The sequence below is a fragment of the Bos javanicus genome, chromosome X (assembly GCF_032452875.1).
Source record: "Bos javanicus breed banteng chromosome X, ARS-OSU_banteng_1.0, whole genome shotgun sequence".
In the NCBI taxonomy this organism is placed as follows: Eukaryota; Metazoa; Chordata; class Mammalia; order Artiodactyla; family Bovidae; genus Bos; species Bos javanicus.
The window spans coordinates 59,892,723-59,911,440 of NC_083897.1; the positions used below are offsets into that span (position 1 = coordinate 59,892,723).

At 38.6% G+C, this 18,718-nt stretch overlaps 1 protein-coding gene across 6 annotated transcripts in view; it reads right to left on the reverse strand.

The window, feature by feature from the left end:
* Positions 1-7,745: 7,745 nt before the first annotated feature.
* Positions 7,746-18,718, reverse strand: part of ACSL4 (acyl-CoA synthetase long chain family member 4) — an 80,273-nt gene continuing 69,300 nt past the window's right edge. For all 6 annotated transcript variants that reach the window (XM_061409418.1, XM_061409421.1, XM_061409423.1 and 3 more), the window contains exons 15-16: positions 17,270-17,427; positions 7,746-10,753 (exon numbers count right to left, since the gene is read on the reverse strand). In XM_061409418.1, the coding sequence (XP_061265402.1) occupies positions 10,596-10,753; positions 17,270-17,427 (316 nt within the window). In that variant the 3' untranslated portion in view covers positions 7,746-10,595. The remainder of the gene's footprint in view (positions 10,754-17,269; positions 17,428-18,718) is intronic.

Here is an 18,718-nt window from a genome sequence, read left to right on the forward strand (position 1 = left end):
AGTCAGATTCTTTACCACTGATCCACCTGGGAAGCCCTCAGACATGGTTACTTCATCATTAATGATAAGCATATGGTGCTGTGGGGCCCAGAAGAGGGGCATTTAGCTCATCCTCAGAGAGCTCATAGCAGCCATCCCTGAGGATGTGACATTTGGGATGTCTTGAATAGGAAGTAGTCAGTCGGACCCTTCCTCCACGTAGAAAGCAATGTCCGCAACATGTGGGTAAGGAAAACAACAGTGTTCACCTCCCCTTACCCCTGCATCATGAAGGGCTGGCACACTGGCACAGCATTCTTGCTTCAGGAGTGCCGGGGGCTTCGGTGAGGGCCTCTGAGCTGGAAGATGGTGTGAGAACATTTAAGAATTATTGGGTTTGGGACCCAGACCAAGTAAGAAATCAGTTCCCACAATGGATAAGCAAAGCTTGACTTGAAATTAGATGCTAAAAGAAAAATCAAGACCAGTTGTGTCAACTACCACGTGTTTGTTTTAATTCTGACTTTGGGGGAAATAGTGCTTCATTGGTTCTTTATTCACCCAACATAGGCATGCTGGAGCCTGGTAATTTCCCACTGCCTCAAAACATGAACATTTCTGGGTCCCTCTGTTGCTCTCCAAATTGTGCCTGGCCCACATCATGACCACATCTGATTCTATTCATATTGTTTTTCCCTGCAAACTCTTAAGCCTTCTATGTTGTCCCAATTTTACTCATCCTTCATGGTCTAGACTTTCTCATTTGTTCATGAAATATTTTCTTTTTTATATTGAGGTATAATTGACATATAACATTAATTAGTTATAAGTGTACAACATAATGTTTTGATATTTGAATATACTGTGACATGATCACCACAATAAGGTGAGTGACCATCCGTCACCACACACAGTTACAAAATTTTTTCTTGTGATGAGAACTTTTAATATCTACTTCCTTAGCAACTTATGAATATGCAGTACAGTATTATTAACTTAGTCACCAGGCTGTACATTACATCCCCAGGACATATTTATTTTATACCTGGAAATTTGTAACTTTGACCCTCTTCACCCCTTTCTCCCACATACCTCCCAACAACCACCAATGTTTTTTGTATCTATGAGCTTGTTTTTCTTTTTTTTAGATTCCACACATAAATGAGATCATGCAGTATTTTTTTTTCTCTGACTTATTTCATTTATTTCATTGTACATATACACCACATTTTCTTTTTTCATTCATCCATCAATGGACACTTAGGTTGTTTCCATATCTTGGTTATAAATAATAAATATTACATTGAACATGGGGATGCATATATCTTTTCAAGTTAGTATTTTCATTTTCTCCAGATAAACACCCAGGAGTGGAATTGCTCAATCATATGATAGGAACCTCGATACCATTTTTAATTGTTTGAGGAACCTCCATACTATTTTCCATAGAGGCTGCACCAATTTACATTCCTACCAACAGTGCACGAGGGTTCCCTTTTCTCCACATCCTCACCAACACTTGTTATTTCTTGTCTTCCTGGTAATAGCCATCCTAACAGGTGTGAGGTTGTAGCTCACTGCGATTTTGACTTGCCTGAAATATTTTCTGAGAATGTACTATGTGCCAGGCACAGTGGCAGACACTAGAGATATAGCAGTGAACAAGACAGACACAGTCTGTCTACCTTCCCAGAGCCAACAGTCTGCCTGGAACTATGACATGAAAACAAAGCGTTGTGACCGTGAGTCACCAGAGTTTTCTCAGAGGAGGGATCTATCTAAAATAGTGATTTCCAATTGTTTTCTTCACATAGCACACATAGATAACATATATGACCCCTAGGATAAACGGGTAAGAAAGCAGCCTGCCAGGGAGCTCTGGCCACTCCAAGGGCAGAGGGCACCAATATCTCGGGCATACCTAGCATCTCTGGTTGAGAATCTCAAGTTATAACCCATGGCACTGTTGTTGCTCTCATCTCACTTCGTCCTTGTAGGCTGATGGGCACAGAAGGGATGCTGCTGCAGATGAATAAGCAGGCTTTGTTATTAACTAGAAGTTGGTAAGAGTCACTTTTGCATCTTCAGCGTTAGGCTTAGACTGGAGGCTCCAAGGAAGGCTTCCTGGACAACTCAAGCCTAAAAGGATCTCTTGTCTCTTCCAAATTCCTACATACAGTCTTCAGTTCACAGTTCAACTTCTAATTCACCCCCATAGTCTGATATTGCATGCTGACAGCACAAGAACATCGTCTCCCCTATAGCATCAAGCAGTACTATACAAGAGAGGGCTCCGAAGTACTTCTTCAGTGTCATGTTTCAAGACCAAAGAAATCTTATTGGAACTTAAGAGGGTCTTAAAATAGAAATAGCTTTGTTATCTAAGAAACATTCAGTGCTGAAGCCATCTTTTAACACTTCAGAGAGAAAGTCCCAAAGCTGTAAGAGAATGAAGTAATTGGCCTTCTTCCTGGAAACAGGATGCTGAAGCCCCACAGCTCCAGGCCAGTTTGAAGTTTTTCTTCTCAGAACACAACCAAAGGTCAACCAAGATATCCCACAACCCCAGGAGATAGGGTCGAGGGAGCTATTGTTTATAACATAAGCAAAAGGGAAGAATTCACAAGCAAAGAGAGCCCAAGGGGTGTCTTGCAGAGAAAACAAAGACTCCTGCTGAAATGAAACAGAAGAGTCCACATCCTTTCCTTCCCTTGGACTCCCTGAGAAAAGTTAATTCTCTCACCATCATGAATCCTAATGGCCAATGAAATGAAGATTTGGGTGAGAAATGATGTGATCTTGAGGAAGGCTGGGGTTCAAATGTGACAAATTTTAACTCCTCTCTTTGCATTGCCTGCTCAAATAGTTCATGATTCAGTCACTAGACAAGGAGGCTTCCTGATTTCCCTTTCTGGCCCCGTCTCTCCCCCATTCTTTTAAACAAATTTTTTAGAATATTTATTTTATTTATTTGACTGTGCCAGGTCTTAGTTGCCACACACGGGATCTTTAGTTGCAGCACAGGAACTGTTAGTTGTGGTATGTGGGATCTAGTTCTCTGACCAGGGATCAAACCTGGGCCCCCTACACTGGGAGCACAGAGACTTAGCCACTAGAGCACTAGGGAAGTTCCTCCCCCCATTCTTGGGGAGCTACATTGCTACTTTCCTATGTTGCTGAGTACAATTCACCATCCCAAATTGAAATTGGGCATTGGAGTGCCCCATCCTAAGGAATGTCAAAGATACAGCTAAGGTACAGCTGCTGGCCATAAAGAAAATATGTGCGGACATGTCTGTAATACATATGTATGTATACTTATACATATATCTGACTCTAAGCTTCTTATAATTCCATGAGCTAGCAAAAAGCTGGCCACAAGAAGAAATACCTGACTTCAAAAGAATCATTTTCATAATTCTGCTTCAAAAAGTCTCTCTGGAGAGACACATGGATAGGTCAACATATTCTCTCTTCTTTTCTCTTTTTCCCTGTCCCTAGGAGTCTCTTGGCTCTTATTATTGTTGTTGTTGTTGTTGATTTCTCACAGCCCCAAGGCAAAAATATGAATTAGATAAAGTTGATGGTTAGCACTTCCAAGTGGTCCCACCACTAAAGCCCTTTTCTGATTCTTGTTACCCTTAGAGTGTCTTCCAAGAAACTGATTCAAGATTTCATTCTCTCAGAATCTCTCACGTTTTCAGGTGTCAAAGGAAATAGATAATCTGTCCTACAAAAGAAAAATCAATCCCATATCAACAGTAGAGGGTTAGGGGAGCCAACAGTTAACCGGGAGCCTCCTATCTTGATAAGCTGTGAAGACTGCCCTCTCTTCTGTGAATTATTTTGTATAATAGTTTAATCTAAGGACAGGTGTTAAAGGAACTTACAGATCTAGGGAAAAGGTCACTGTTGACCAATGAGAGAGGATGAGGCATGGATACTGTTTTTTGTTTGTTTGGGTTTTGGTTGTTGTTATTGCTGTTAAACTTCCCATGTGATTCCTAAGTGAAGGCAGGATGAAGAACAACTTGGAGGGATGAGCTTGGCAGATTGGAAAACACAGACATGAAAGAGAATGGAAGGTTTCTGTTGTGGAGATATGGTAAGACAAGTAAAGAGAGAGCTTCTGATTCAGGGACTTGAATACCAAGACATTGTGATTTGAATAAAAACAGCATCAACAAGGTGGTATTTTAAGAAGGTTAGTCTGGCAGAGCTCTGTACAAGATGGAGTATACTGAGTATACTGGCTGTGATGGAAAGAAAAGACTTGCCAAGAAACTAGTTGGGAGGTTAGTATAGCTGTTTTGGTGACTCAGACGGTATAGAATCTGCCTGCAATGTAGGATACTCAGGCTCAATCCCTGGGTTGGGAAGATCCCCTAGAGAAGGGAATGGCTACCCACTCTGGTATTCTTGCTCGGAGAATCCCATGGACAGAGGAGCCTGGCAGGCTACAGTCCATAGGGTAGCAAACAGTCAGAGAAGACTGAGTGACTAAGCACTCAGGCATGCATAGCTGATTTAGGTGAAAAGTAGTGAAGGTCTGATCTACGGTAGTAATTGCGGGAAGAGAGTAGGAAATGAACTTCAGGTACATGAGGTCAAGTCTCCCCAAACTAAGCCCAACTGAGACCGAAAGCAGATGCAAACAGTGAAATATACTGACATACTCCAGGTATTTTAAGTTCACCCAAGTTGTCTGTGCCCCTTATTTCACAGCTGCCTAGGTCTGCTTCCTCCTATTCAAGCTCACAAAGATGTTACTCATCAGATGAGCCTTTCAGGTTCTCCCACACCCTTAATTAAACACATTTGTTCCCAAAATTGATCAGTTTGAGATCAATCTGATATTCTGTCCAGTATATGCTGTACAGAATATGAGCCTAATTGGTTCATCCTCTTCTTCAACACACCCAAATACACCCAACCTTCAACTTCTCCTATCAATCTTGCCTCCTCAGGCCAGACATGTCTGATCCTACTTAGGATGCTTGTGTAAACAAGATATAGGGCATTTTCAAGATGCCAGAAGATTCCCTCATGCCCCTTTCTAGGCAACACCACCACTTTCTTCAGGGAAAACCATTATTCTGGGTTCTATCACTGTTGTGGCCATTCTTCATATAAACTTCATATAAATAGAATCATAATGTACTGTGAATAGCTTCTTTCGTACAGCATAACTATCTGTGAATATAATTTATCCATATCTTTGCATGTAGCAGTTTATTCTTTTTCCTGGCTATGTAGCATTTCCTTGTATGAATATACCACAATTTGTCTATTCTCCTGTTGATAGCCATTATAGTTGTTTCCGATTTGTGGGTCATTATGAATAGTGCTGACATGGGGTTTCCCAAATGATCCAGCCAAATCACCTTACAGCAAAGCTTTTTTAACAAACTCCACCCACGTTGTTCTGGGTAATTTTCTTGAATACTTGAAATCCCCCCCCTTTTTTTGGTTCTCTCTCTCTCGAAGTTCTGTTGTTCAAATGATGAATCACCTGGACTGACTCTTTAATACCCTTACCTTTTTGTTCCCATTTTTCACCTTTAAAAAATACTTTGTTTGGAATTAGGTAGTAGTGATAGTGGCACAACACTGTTGTGAATATACCACCACCTAATTGCACGCTCAAAAATGCTTAAAGCAACATTTCGTTATATATATTTTACCACAATATTTTGGCCCCTCCAAAAATTCTACTTTCTGAGAAATTGCCTCTACCAGTTCTTTCAATTTTTCATGTTAGCCATCATATTTATAATAAGAGCTGGGCTTTGTTTTCTATACATTAGTTTTGCTGCAGCTCTCTGCTCTTATTTAATGGGAGTTTTCAAGTGTTTTGTGAACATTTTTTTATCTTACAGAACCAATTTACTCCAATTTGCTCTTTTCTCTAGTCTTCAAAGGTAATCCTTGCTTTCTCATCTAAGAAGAAAATACTAGCACTGACTGGGAGGTCTAACAGTGTGGTTGTCTCTGAGGTAGAGGAGGTGGGAGGATGAGGGCAAGGGATAGCTTTCTTTCATGGACTTCATATGATAGCTGACTTTCAACCTGTGCTTTCCAAAGAGTGGCTTGCAGACTCTCTAGAGCTGTGCTATCCAACATGGAAATGAAAAACTCAGTTCCTCAGTCACACTAACCACATCTCCAATGCTTGATGGCCACACGTGACTAGTGATACTATAATGGATAGGACAGATACAAAACATTTCCAAACTCACAGAGTCCCATCGGACAGCACTATCTTGTGGGGTCATGAAATCAGTATAGAGGGTGACAACCAGCATTTAAATAAACGAAATAGAGTCACTGGTCATCTCATTATTATTGTTTTTTCCACATAAACATTGTCATAAAATATTGTTTCATATACACAGAAGCAGGGGCTTCCCAGGTGGCTCAGTATAAAGAAATGGTCTGCCAAGGCAGGAGATGCAAGTTTGATCGCTGGGTCGGGAAGATCCCCTGGAGAAGGAAATGGTGACCCACTCCAGTATTCTTGCCTGAAAAGTCCTATGGATAGAGAAGCCTGGTGGGCTACAGTCCGTGGGATCACAGAGCCAGACACAACCGAGGGACTGAGCACGAGCAGGATACACAGAAGTGTATGGTCACAGCATCGTGGATCATGTTTAAAAAAAATTGAAAGCACTGTTGAATTGTGTGTGCACAGCCCTGCTTTTTAAAGAGAGAACATGGGAGTGACAGAAACTCTTGGTACCTAGTAGCATGGCATCATCTACAGCCTCATATCCCTATAGGAAACTTGGGACCAAGGGAATCTTAAAAAAAAAAAAAAAAATCACCTTGGGATAGCAAAATCACAATAAGAAAGCTAGATGTGATGGGACTTAGGGTCAATTACACTCCTTATTTCTTCTGTCATTCATCTTTCTCTATTTACAAAGGGCTTTTTTTTTTTTTAAGTCCAGTCTTCCCCCTTTCTTTCTTTGATATAGGAAAAAGAAACTAAAGCTAAGGGGAGTGTTATGAGATTTGTCCATGGCTACAAAACTAGCGACAGAGTGAGCCCAGGTCTCCTCACCTCTAAATCCAGAACTCTTTCTACCAAGCCTTCAAGGACTAGCAGTCCTTTGAGTCCCTGAGTGTGCCAGCCAATATGTTAAATAACTTGACTGATGAATGTTGTCTGGATACAACAATGATGATGATAACAGCTAACATATGTTTTTGTTGGTGCTGGTAACATATGCTTACTATGTTTTAAACAGTTTAACTCATTTTACCCTCACAACCATCCTATTATCAAACAACCTCATTTCTCAGGAAGGAGAAATGCAGTGGAGAGATGTTAACGAACTTGCCCAGTCACACACCTAGTGAGTGGCAAAGCCAGGAAACAGACTCAGGCAATGGTTCCCAGTCTCTAATACCATTTTATATACACCCTTGTATAACTCAGGTAAATTAATTTCTCCCTAAATTTTAATTAGCCTGAAGGTAACAATTATTTATTAGCACATGCTAACAATCCACACAACATGAATATGTTTTGTCCCACAGTATCCAGTGCTACAAAGGAATTTTACTCTATTAACCGTACGAAAGTAACAGCTTTGGGTTCAATCCTCCAAACTAATGGATGTGATTTCTACAAACCAGGTTATCTGCTAATGCAATTCTATAAACCTAGAGATGAGTACTTTTGAAATATGTATTTAAAGGTTTGGTTAATATTCCTCAAATTTGTAGATTTTATCCTGGCACATAATTAAGCACGAATTGGCTTGATAACATGGGTGGATTTATTTCTTAAGATTCGAGTGCAAACTTAAAAACCAGAACAAAGCTTTTCATCAAGGAAAACACAAAAATCTAAGTAACAATCCTGCAATCGTGCAATTTAACAGAAAATACAAATATGAATACATTCTAATTTGTAACTACATTTGAAAATTAAAATATTTCTCTCCAAATCCCAAATACCCCACAATCTTTAATCTGTTTTCATCTTGCTATTCCAGAAACATCTGTAACGTGCCATCAGGAAAATATAGGCAAAGATTATTAATCAATCTTTATGACCACAGAAACATCATTCTTAACTTCTGACTTTTTTAATCATCCATCTGTATCTCAGTTCCAAAAAGTGATACAATTATACCTCCACTCCAGAAAAAAAAAAAAAAGAATCAATACAAATATCAAGGAGGCAAGATACTTTCACATAATTAAAGCAAAAGTCACAGGTGTTTGACTTAGAAATGTACATACTTGTAAGAAATTTTGGAAGCAAGATACTTTCATGTAATTAAAGCAAAAGTCACAGGTGTTCGTCTTAGAAATGTACATACTTGTAGGAAATTTTTTAAGTACAATTTTATTTGATGGCTGACATGTAATAATAACAGTGAACGATTTAAACCGGTATAAAAATGTAGGATCAAAATCTTTAGGCTCAAATACTTGAAAAGTCACTATGAATATGGAAAGATCTGTTTACATAAACAAGTGTATTTTTTGATGAAAAATCGGGGGGTAGTGGCATCTCCCTGGTCCCTTAACAATATTTGGATTTTCACAAAGAATTAGCAGCACCCATCCTTAAGTGTTAATTACGTGTTTCTAAAGGACCCATACAACAGATTAGTTGGCAGTGTTCTAGCTTTTGGGAGATGGGAGTGGGTGGGGGTGCAAATATCTGAGTATGTATGCATGCACTCACACATTTAAAATCACCATTCCAAAAGGGGGGGTCACATACTGAAAAAGTCTAAGTACATCATCCTTAGAGGGTCAACAGTGGGCCAGGAACAGCAGAAGCTGAATAGTAGTCTACTTGGTAAGAATGGTTTTTCACACTTCAAAGGCAATTTGGGAAGAATGAGAATACTCACATACACGTAACTTCAGGGGGCCTTGCTTCAAATTTTACATTGCAGACACTGAACATTCTTTACAAAAACCTTCATTCTTGCTTATAATAACACCAGATGATTTTTCCTTTTTACCACCATATACATAACATTTAAATATTTTCTTTATAAATATTCTAGAGCAAAAAGAATGTGTTTTGTTGCAGTGGTGGCCCACAACTGTACAAAGCAATATAAGCAACATATATATATATATAGGTATATATATATATGTATATATATAAAATGATTAAGAAAAAAGTGCAAAGAATAACAGTATTAAGAAGTTTTGTGGTTTTGTTTTTTTTAACAATAACTATGTTCAAGTGTGACTATATTTCAGGGATATATAATCCCAGATTTCAATTAAAGATTCAAAAAGAAGCCCACACACAAAGTCACTGCACAAATATCAGTCCCTTATTGAGTAACTTCCCTTCTCCCAAATCCAGCATTTCCAGTTTCTAAACTCTTCTTACAAACAGGAAAAAAAGTGGTAACAGTGTGTTCTTCCCTTTAACTTCCCCAAATTCATCCAAGTTAATTAATCATTCATAGATTCAAACAAGATAGCAGGGAATTCATTTATCATAATTCGCTTTGCTAAAATTAAAGCAAAATGAAATACTTTTAGAAATACCAATTGATCAAGAATCAAATCAGCAACAGCAAACAGACCTTAAATTATGAGTGTGATTTAATACACTTTAAAATCAATCCCTGTTATTAAAGATAAATTCAGAGTCTAAATCCTTCCCCAGGTTCAAAGCTATGCAAGGGTCAGGATTCGAAATACTCAGGATTTCATCACCTTTTCTAACAGAGAAAATGCTCCCACTAAAATTTGATTAAATTTCTATCATTTTAACTCTTGGTTTCAGTCTTATTTTGAACAAACAGAGAAAGGAAATTTTCAGCATTTTGAAGATGTACTTTTATACTTAAGCCATTCAAATAATTACAGCTACTGATTTTCCATCTCCAAGTTTCAAATAACAGTTCAATTTCCCTTTAAATGTATTACTAGATATTTTTGGTGCATTTATATGTTTTTTATTCTAACTTCAGGCACTGTAATTATTCACAATATTATAATGATTCTACATCTAACCTACACAACAATTATGAATCCTAAAATGGTTTCCGATGTTTTTATTTGATTCTGTATATTACATTACAAATCAAGACAAATGGTTGGAAGAGAATTTTAAAGCCCTGGAGCACTTCTGCTTTGAGTAGTGTTAATACATTTTTTTGGTCATGCTTAATATTTAAGCATCTTTTGAACTAGGAAGACAGTAGATGTTGGAAGTTGCAAATTTCCTCAAACTACATTCTACTCCAGCTCTAATTTATTTTGTTCAACATTAATTTTTTTTCTTTAATGAAACATGTATCAGTTCAGTTCAGTCGCTCAGTCGTGTCCGACTCTTTGCGACCCCATGAAGTATAATCTTAGGCTAATTTTTAAAAACAGAAGTTTTGTTCTAAAATTAATAACACAATTACAGGGAAATAACTTTTCAATTTCAGCTTCACTAGAACATGGAAACTAGTTAAAGTGGACTTAATCACTTTTGGTTTTGATTTTTTGTTACTATGTCTTTAAAACGATACACTTTACATTCTAACAGACAGTTCAACAATGCGAGGCTTAAAACTCTAGAACCAAAAAAAACACCAAGCCACCTTCTGCACAACTGTAAATACAAGATCAGCATTTTATTTGCCCCCATACATTCGCTCAATGTCTTTGAGGTAATGGTTCTTCAGTTCCTTCCTTTTCAGTTTGAAAGCATCAGTGACCAAACCAGTTTCAGGGGTCCAGGGCTCTGGGCTTAATCGAACCTTGATTGGGATTTCAAATCGCTCCAGTTTCACTGAAATGAGAAGTGTGGGGGCAGGGAGAGGAACAGGGGAGAGAGGGAAGAAAGGAGGGGGAAGAGCAAGAGAGAGAAACAATTAATAAAACATGAATTTTGCAGGATTTAGATGATGCAGGTGATGAGATAAACTTACTTAGTGGTATGTTATAGTTAATTAATAATACCACCACCTTATAATTTCATTTTATACTTCTCAAAGTACACATCAATTGTTTCAGTTGGATGGTTTTGGTCTATGCAGTTTTTTTTCCCTAATATATATGTCCCCAGGTGGTGCAGTGGTAAAGAATCTGTCTGCCAATGCAGGAGATGCAGGTTCTATCCCTGGCTCAGGAAGATTCCCCAGAGAAGGGCATGGCGACCCATTCCAGTATTCTTTCTTGGAGAATCCCATGGACAGAGGAGCCTGGCGGCTATAGTCGACGGGGTTGCAGAGTCGGACATGACTGAGTACACACACACACACACACACACACACACATATATATATGTGTAGACACCCTCCTATATAGAGTCTATCTGCTGCCCCCTCTGCCTGGAATGGCATTCCCTATTGTAGCTGCACAGCTCACTTCCTTACTTTATCCAAGTGTCTGTTCAAATGCCACCTCCTCAGAGAGGACTTCCCTGACCACTCCTAACAAAACAGAAGTCCCTTTGTCTCTCTGTATCCCCTTATGCTATCTTTTCTTCAAAATACTTATCACCACCCCATACATTGTATATGTGTCTCACTTATTAAAATGTAAGCTTCATGAAAGCAGGGGCTTTGTTCTATTCGCTGCCATTCACAGGCTACATTGAGCCCTCAAGAAGCACATACATATTTATTCACTCATTCCACAGAAAATTAGCCTCTAGATAACTGTTTTTCAGAAACTTTATTATAATTCAAATAATCAAAAGGGGGTTGTGAATTTCATACTTTTAAATGATACAAGAACTGATGTAGCACATAATGGGTTTGAGTTAGACAACACTTATTGAAAGAAATATAAGAAAACGGTGAAAATAAAGAGAAGCGATCAATATAGTACTCAGTGATTTTAAATCTCAATAAGTTATAGTCAGTGAAGTTACTTATTATTAATACAACATCTTCTTTAAGATTCTGAAGGCCCACTACTAACAATAATGTTAATGTACAGATGAGCTTTATTTTATACACTATTATTTAAAACAGCAGTTTTGAAGACACAAACATCCGCATGCTTTAAAACTACTACTAAACAGCCTTAGGTAACTTTAGGGATAACTTGGTTTTAGTGATAGGCACAAAGAACTCAAATTCAATGAAGCTTTTGTTCTAAGGCTAGTCTAAGTTTTATGAAAACTTGGTTGAATTAGTGAGTTTCTCGTTAAAATAAGAGAAAAATATAAAGCTGAGTATGAAAAGTAATCTTTTGACCTACTTAAAACCAACTTCCTAAAAGTGATGCCTAAAAAGGTAAATAAAAGGATATGAAACTTGTTTCCCTGGTTGCTAAGATGGTAAAGAATCCACCTGCAATGCAGGAGATCCAGGTTTGATCCCTGGGTCAGGAAGATCCCCTGGAGGAGGGCATGGCAACACTCTCCAGTATTCTTGCCTTGAGAATTCCATGGACAGAGGAGCCTGGCAGGCTACAGTCTATGGGGTTGCAAAGAGTAGGACATGGCTGAGCGACTAACACTGTCAAAACTTGTTCAAATTAACCGTATTTACTCCGATGATACATTACAGCTCAGTTACACAGAGGTCCCTGAAATAAAGCCAAAGTTGAAGGGAATAACTCAAGTATTGATCAGGCTCCAAAACCTTTTATTTTGTATTACTTTCCCTACTTACCTAGGTCCTATTCCAGAAACACTGACAACAATGAGACAAAACAGGCATATTATTTCAATTGCACACAAGCAAATAAAGCATATATATTTTTAAAATGCTGCATCAGAGGTTTCCCAGTTTTGGAAATGCCTAAACATTATCTAGTACCACAAGTTATAGAGAACAATAGGCAATCACACAGTTTCCTATAAAAAGGAAAAATTGCCAACAAGTGAAAAAGATTAGGGGGAAGAAAAAAAGATAATTGTAATCATGGCATTTTATCAGAATCACCTCGGACATTATGAAATGTGACCTGCAGGTGGCAGCAAATGTCAGGGTTTTTAGCCAGTGATAATTGTCAAATCACCCCAAAACAATTATTTTGTATTCTTATCAATACCTTGCACTTTTATTTAAAACATGAAAAGGCCTGCTGTGAACAATGCATGATTTCAGGCAGATTTAGCTGAGATCAGTCATAACTATTTTATACTTTTTTGCCTTAGTCTCTGAAATTAGGGCTTCTTTGGTGGCTCAAAAGTTAAAGAATGGGAGACCCAGGTTCTATCCCTGGGTTGGGAAGATCCCCTGGAGAAGGGAATGGTTACCCACTCCAGTATTCTTGCCTGGAGAATCCCATGGACAGAGGAGCCTGGTGGGCTACAGTCCATGGGGCCACAAAGAATCAGACACAACTGAGTGACTAACACTTTCACTTTCTGAAATTATAATCTGAAGCAAAAGATTAGTAAAATAAATCTTTTGCAGCACAGACAAGCTCATGAATTATACAGACTTAACTCATGATTACTGTTCATTAACCAAATCATGAACTGTTCAGTTTCATGCCCATTCCAAACACAGGAAAGTTATGTAGATGTATTAAGTCCTAGAATTTTATTCCATTTTCCAGCCTGAAAAACTTCCGCCATTATTGCTTTCACACAGTTAAATATTCAATGATGAATTATTCAAATCACATTCCAGTCCATTAGTACTTTGAGAGTGACTAACAGCCTATTGACTGAAATTGTTTTTAAAATACTACATTTAAAGAAAAAAATGAGGATTTGTGTCAAAGAAAATTCTGGAAGCCTGGTGATATTAACATAAAAAGTGTGATATGTCAATAATACTATAACAAAACCAACTTTAAGAAAAAATTAAGCCACTGTTTTTATGATTATAAAGTAACATACTTTTTAGATTATGTTAATAACTGTTATCCAAAACTTACAGTGACCAGGGTTAACTAGAAGAATGTTCTTCTTGGGGGAAATAGTTTTTTAACTTCAACTTGCTAACAAATGTTGCAAACTATTTAAACCAAAGTGGAACTCAAGTAGGTAATCTATAAAAATAATAGTACCCTAGTTAGGGAAATAGGTGTGCTCATGTATCTCTAACAGGAGTATAAACTAGTCCAATTTTTCTAGGGGAAGAGGGAGTTATTTGGCAATATAAGGCATGCGTGCTAAGTTGCTTCTGACTCTGTGCGATCCTATGGAGTACAGCCTGCCAGGCTCCTCTGTCCATGGGGTTCTCCAGGCAAGAATACTGGAGTGGATTGTCATGCCCTGCTCCAGGGAATCTTCCCGACCAAGGGACAGAACCTTCGTCTCATGTCTCCTGCACTGACAGGCAGACTCTTTACCACTAGCGCCACCTGGGAAGTCTAAGGTAAACCATAAGCCTTTAAAATATACATTTTCCCTAACTCAGAAATTTCATTTCTGGGGCTTCCCTGGTAGCTCAGTGGTAAAGAATCCACCTGGCAATGCAGGAGACACAAGCTCACTCCCTGGTCTGGGAAGATCCCACATGCCTCAGAGCAACTAAGCAGTGTGTCACAACTATTGAGCCTGTGCTCTAGAGACCAGGGACTGCAACTACTGAAGCCCATGTGCCGAGAGCCTGTGCACTGCAACAAGAGAAGCCACTGCAATGAGAAGACCCCACTCGCTGTAACCAGAAAAAGCCCACACACAGAAATAAAGACCCAGCACAGCCAAAACTAAATAAATAAAATTATTTTTAAAAAAGAAATTCAATGGCTAAGGATTCACACTAATAAAATAATTACATAAGGAAAATTGACTGGAGGCAACAACAGGTGGGGGTCTATTTGTTTAACAGTAGAGGGAAAAAGTCTAACAAGTAGACACTCCTATCAGTTCAGTTCAGTTCAGTCGCTCAGTCGTGTCCGACTCTTTGTGACCCCATGAATCGCAGCACGCCAGGCCTCCCTGTACTGGAATACTATTTAGCTAAAAAAAAAGGTAGTGCAATTCTATATCTACTGACTTAGAAGAAAGTAGATGACATTGATACGTTAAGTATATATACCAGAAAGTAATGTCACCACCCAAAGGTAACTAATATCAAGTGATTTTTGCTTCCTCCTTTAAATTTTCTGTATTGTCCAGTAGTTTAGAATGAATATAGGTAACCTATCCTCAGAAAAATGATATTTTCATTTTTTGGAGGGAAGCCAACAGGTTAAACTAGGTTAACAGCTTCCAATTAAGCATACAGAGTACACAGTTTATACAGGTCCCCCTGGAAAATAAGCAGTTTGAAAATAATTTTTTATATTAAAAAGGTATTAACCTCACAGACAAAAAACAGGAACATGAGAAAGAGAACAGTGGGTGAGAGGACTCAATAAAATCTTAGAAGACCAAAAGCAAACGGGCTAAAAAGCTGCTGCTGCTGCTGTTGCTGCGTCGCTTCAGTCGTGTCCGACTCTGTGCGACCCCAGAGACGGTGGCCCACCAGGCTTCCCCGTCCCTGGGATTCTCCAGGCAAGAACACTGGAGTGGGTTGCCATTTCCTTCTCCAATGCATGAAAGTGAAAAGTGAAAGTGAAGTCATTCCGTCGTGTCTGACTCTTAGCGACCCCATAGTCTGCAGCCTACCAGGCTCCTCCGTCCATGGGATTTTCCAGGCAAGAGTACTGGAGTGGGGTGCCATTGCCTTCTCTGGCTAAAAAGCTAACTGCTGACACTGAAGGACACTGACAGAGGCAAACCAACTTCCCGAGCCCATAGACAGAAGCTACAGGGGCCAAAGAAAGGGATGAGAGGCACACTGCAAACAGGAGGGCTGACCCCCGCCTCTTCAGAGGACAGTTCTCTCTTACTCTGCTCGTCCCCAACCAGGCTGGAGATAGGTGTGCATGTGTGCTAAGTTGCTTCAGTCATGTCCAATTCTTTGTGACCCTATGGATTGTAGCCCGCCAGGCTCCTCTGTCCATGGGATTCTCCAGGCAAGAATATAGGAGGGGGTTGCCATGCCTTCCTCCATGGGATCTTCCCAACCCATGGATCAAACCTGCATTTCTTAAGTCTCCTGCATTGGCAAATGGGTTATTTATCACTAATGCCACCTGGGAAGCCCCAACTGAACTAGAGACTCTGGACTCAAGGACACCAGGTACAAGAGAGTGAGGGAATAGAGCTGAAAACCTAAGAATTCAGTGAGGAGAAGATCTACATACCCCAACCCCAGCCCCGAGTCCCTTTTGTGGCTGCCAGAATACTGACACTCAGGTTAATATCACTCCAGGGAAGAGAGTGGAGAAGTCTTCTTTGCAGCAACAGTATTACCCAAGATATTAACATTTGAGTAACTTTTCAGTGAAGCCCAGTAAGTTTTCCAAATAGCTTTTTAGTACCTTGTTCTCAAATATGAATGGACAAAGGTCAGCAGATGTATGTGAGGCTAACCAAAGCAAGCAGAAAGTGGAACTTGGAGGAAATAGAAACACTAACAGAAGAAGAAAACTTCATAGAAGTTATCCTCAGAGGATGACTGCATCCCTGAAAGAGCAACTGGATGCTACTAAAAGGACACTGAGAAAGCAGGAAAGAGCTCTTGAAAATCTAAATTCTGATATTAGAAGCTGGAAATTCAATAGACTGAAGCAATGATAAGGTTGAGGGATCTGCCAGCATATAAAACAAAATGGACAAGACACAATACGAAAGAAAAAATAGATAAGAAAATAAGAGGATGAATGTAGAAGGTCAACAGTCATATAAAAGTAGTCCCAGATAAAAACATGAACCCGAAACTTAAAGGGGGGAAAGACTATGAAAGAAAAGCAAACACACAACAAAAGGTCAATGGATATTTCCCAGAAACAAAGAGCAGAGATCTCTAGATTAAAAGGGCCCACACCAAGTAAGTACACATAATAGTAAATGATAAAAGATTCACACCAGGGCACATGTGAAAGTCGCTCAGTCGTGTCCGACTCTTTGCGACCCCATGGACTATATAGTCCATGGAATTCTCCAGGCCAGAATACTGGAGTGGGTAGCCTTCCTCTTCTTCAAGGGATCTTCCTGACCCAGGAATTGAACTGGGGTCTCCTGCATTGCAGGCAGATTCTTTACCAACCAAGCTATCAGGGAAGCCCAATGAGAACAAAGACAGACCATTCCAAACACAGGCCAGATGACCACTTAGCAGGGATGCTGTGACATGCAATAAAGAACTAGATAGGTTACTTCACCATATAACATTTAAAGATCCTTTCAACAAGAAAATTCATTATATATAATTTAAGAGTTTTTTTTAAAAAAAAAAACTTGTATTTTATTATCAAAACAAATAAACATCTTGAAAAGCCTAATGCATAGGACCTCATTAAATACCTTTTGAGGACTTCAGCAGACAAACAATTTCTTACTTACTGGTATTTGCAGCTTCTCTAATCTCTTTCAGTATTTCAGCTTCCATGGCAGGGTTATTGCAGATATCAACCCAAGTTCCTTCTACCCCTTTCTGTTGTGCCAAAAGTGTCAACTTTTGCTGATTAGGAACCACAAAACTTATCACATAGGACTGGTCACTAAAAATTTAGATAATAAAGCAGAACAGAAATTTAAAAACATAAATTCAACGAAAATAGTACATATAAGTCCAAGTGTATATTTCTCTTTTCACAAGTTCATTAAGAAGTAATAAAGCCCATAGTATTGCCATAAATACAGACATATAGATAGACCAATGGAATAGAATATAGTCCAGAATAAATCCTTGCATATATGGTTAAATGATCTTCAACAAGAGCACCATGACCACTCAATGGGGAAAGGACAGTCTCTAAAACAAATGGTGTTGAAAGAATTGGATAGTCACATATAAAGGAACGAAGCTGGATCTGTATCTTATAGCACATAGGACAATTAAACTCAAAATAGATCAAAGACCCAAACATGTAGGATCTAAAATAATAAAACACCTAGAAGAAAACAAGGGGAAAGATTGATGACATTGGATTTGGCAATGCTTTCTTAGGTATGATACCAAAAGCACAGGCAACAAAAGAAAAAATAGATGAAGAGTACAAGAAAAAGAAAAAATTTTTTGTGTATCAAAGGTTACAACAGAGTATAAAAAGGCAATCTATGGAACTGGACAAACTATGTGCAAATGATATGTCTGATAAGGGGTTAATATCTAGCATGTATAAAGAATTCATACAGCTCAATAATAAAAAAAATAATTCTATTAAAAAATGGGCAAAGACCTGAAACCATAAAACTCCTAGAGGAAAACAAAGGTGGAAGCTCTCTGACATAGGTGTGGTAATGACTTTTTAAATTAGACACCAAAAGCAAAGGCAACAAAATAAAAACAAACAGGTAGGAGCATATAAAATTAAAAGCTTCTGCACAGCAAAGGAAGCCATCAACGAGATGAAAAGGCCACCGACAAAATGGGAGAAAAGTATTTGAAAATCGTATCTGATACAGGGCTAATATCCAAAATATATAAAGAGCTCATATAACTCAACAGCAAAAAATATTCAGTTAAAATAGGTATGGGGATCTGAATAGACATTTCTCCAAAGAAGACATACAGATGGCCAACAGGTACATGAAAAGGTGCTCAATACCAGGGAAATGCAAATCAAAACCATAATAAGATATCACTTCATACCTGTTAAAATGGCTATTATCAAAAAGTCAAGAAATAACAAGTTTGGGGGAGGATGTGAAGAAAAAGGAACACTTGTGCACTGTTGATGGGAATGCAAATTGGTGCAGGCACTATAGAAAACAGTATGGAGGCTCCTCAAAAAATTAAAAATGGAACTATCATATGATCCAGTAATCTAACTTCTTGGTATAAATCCA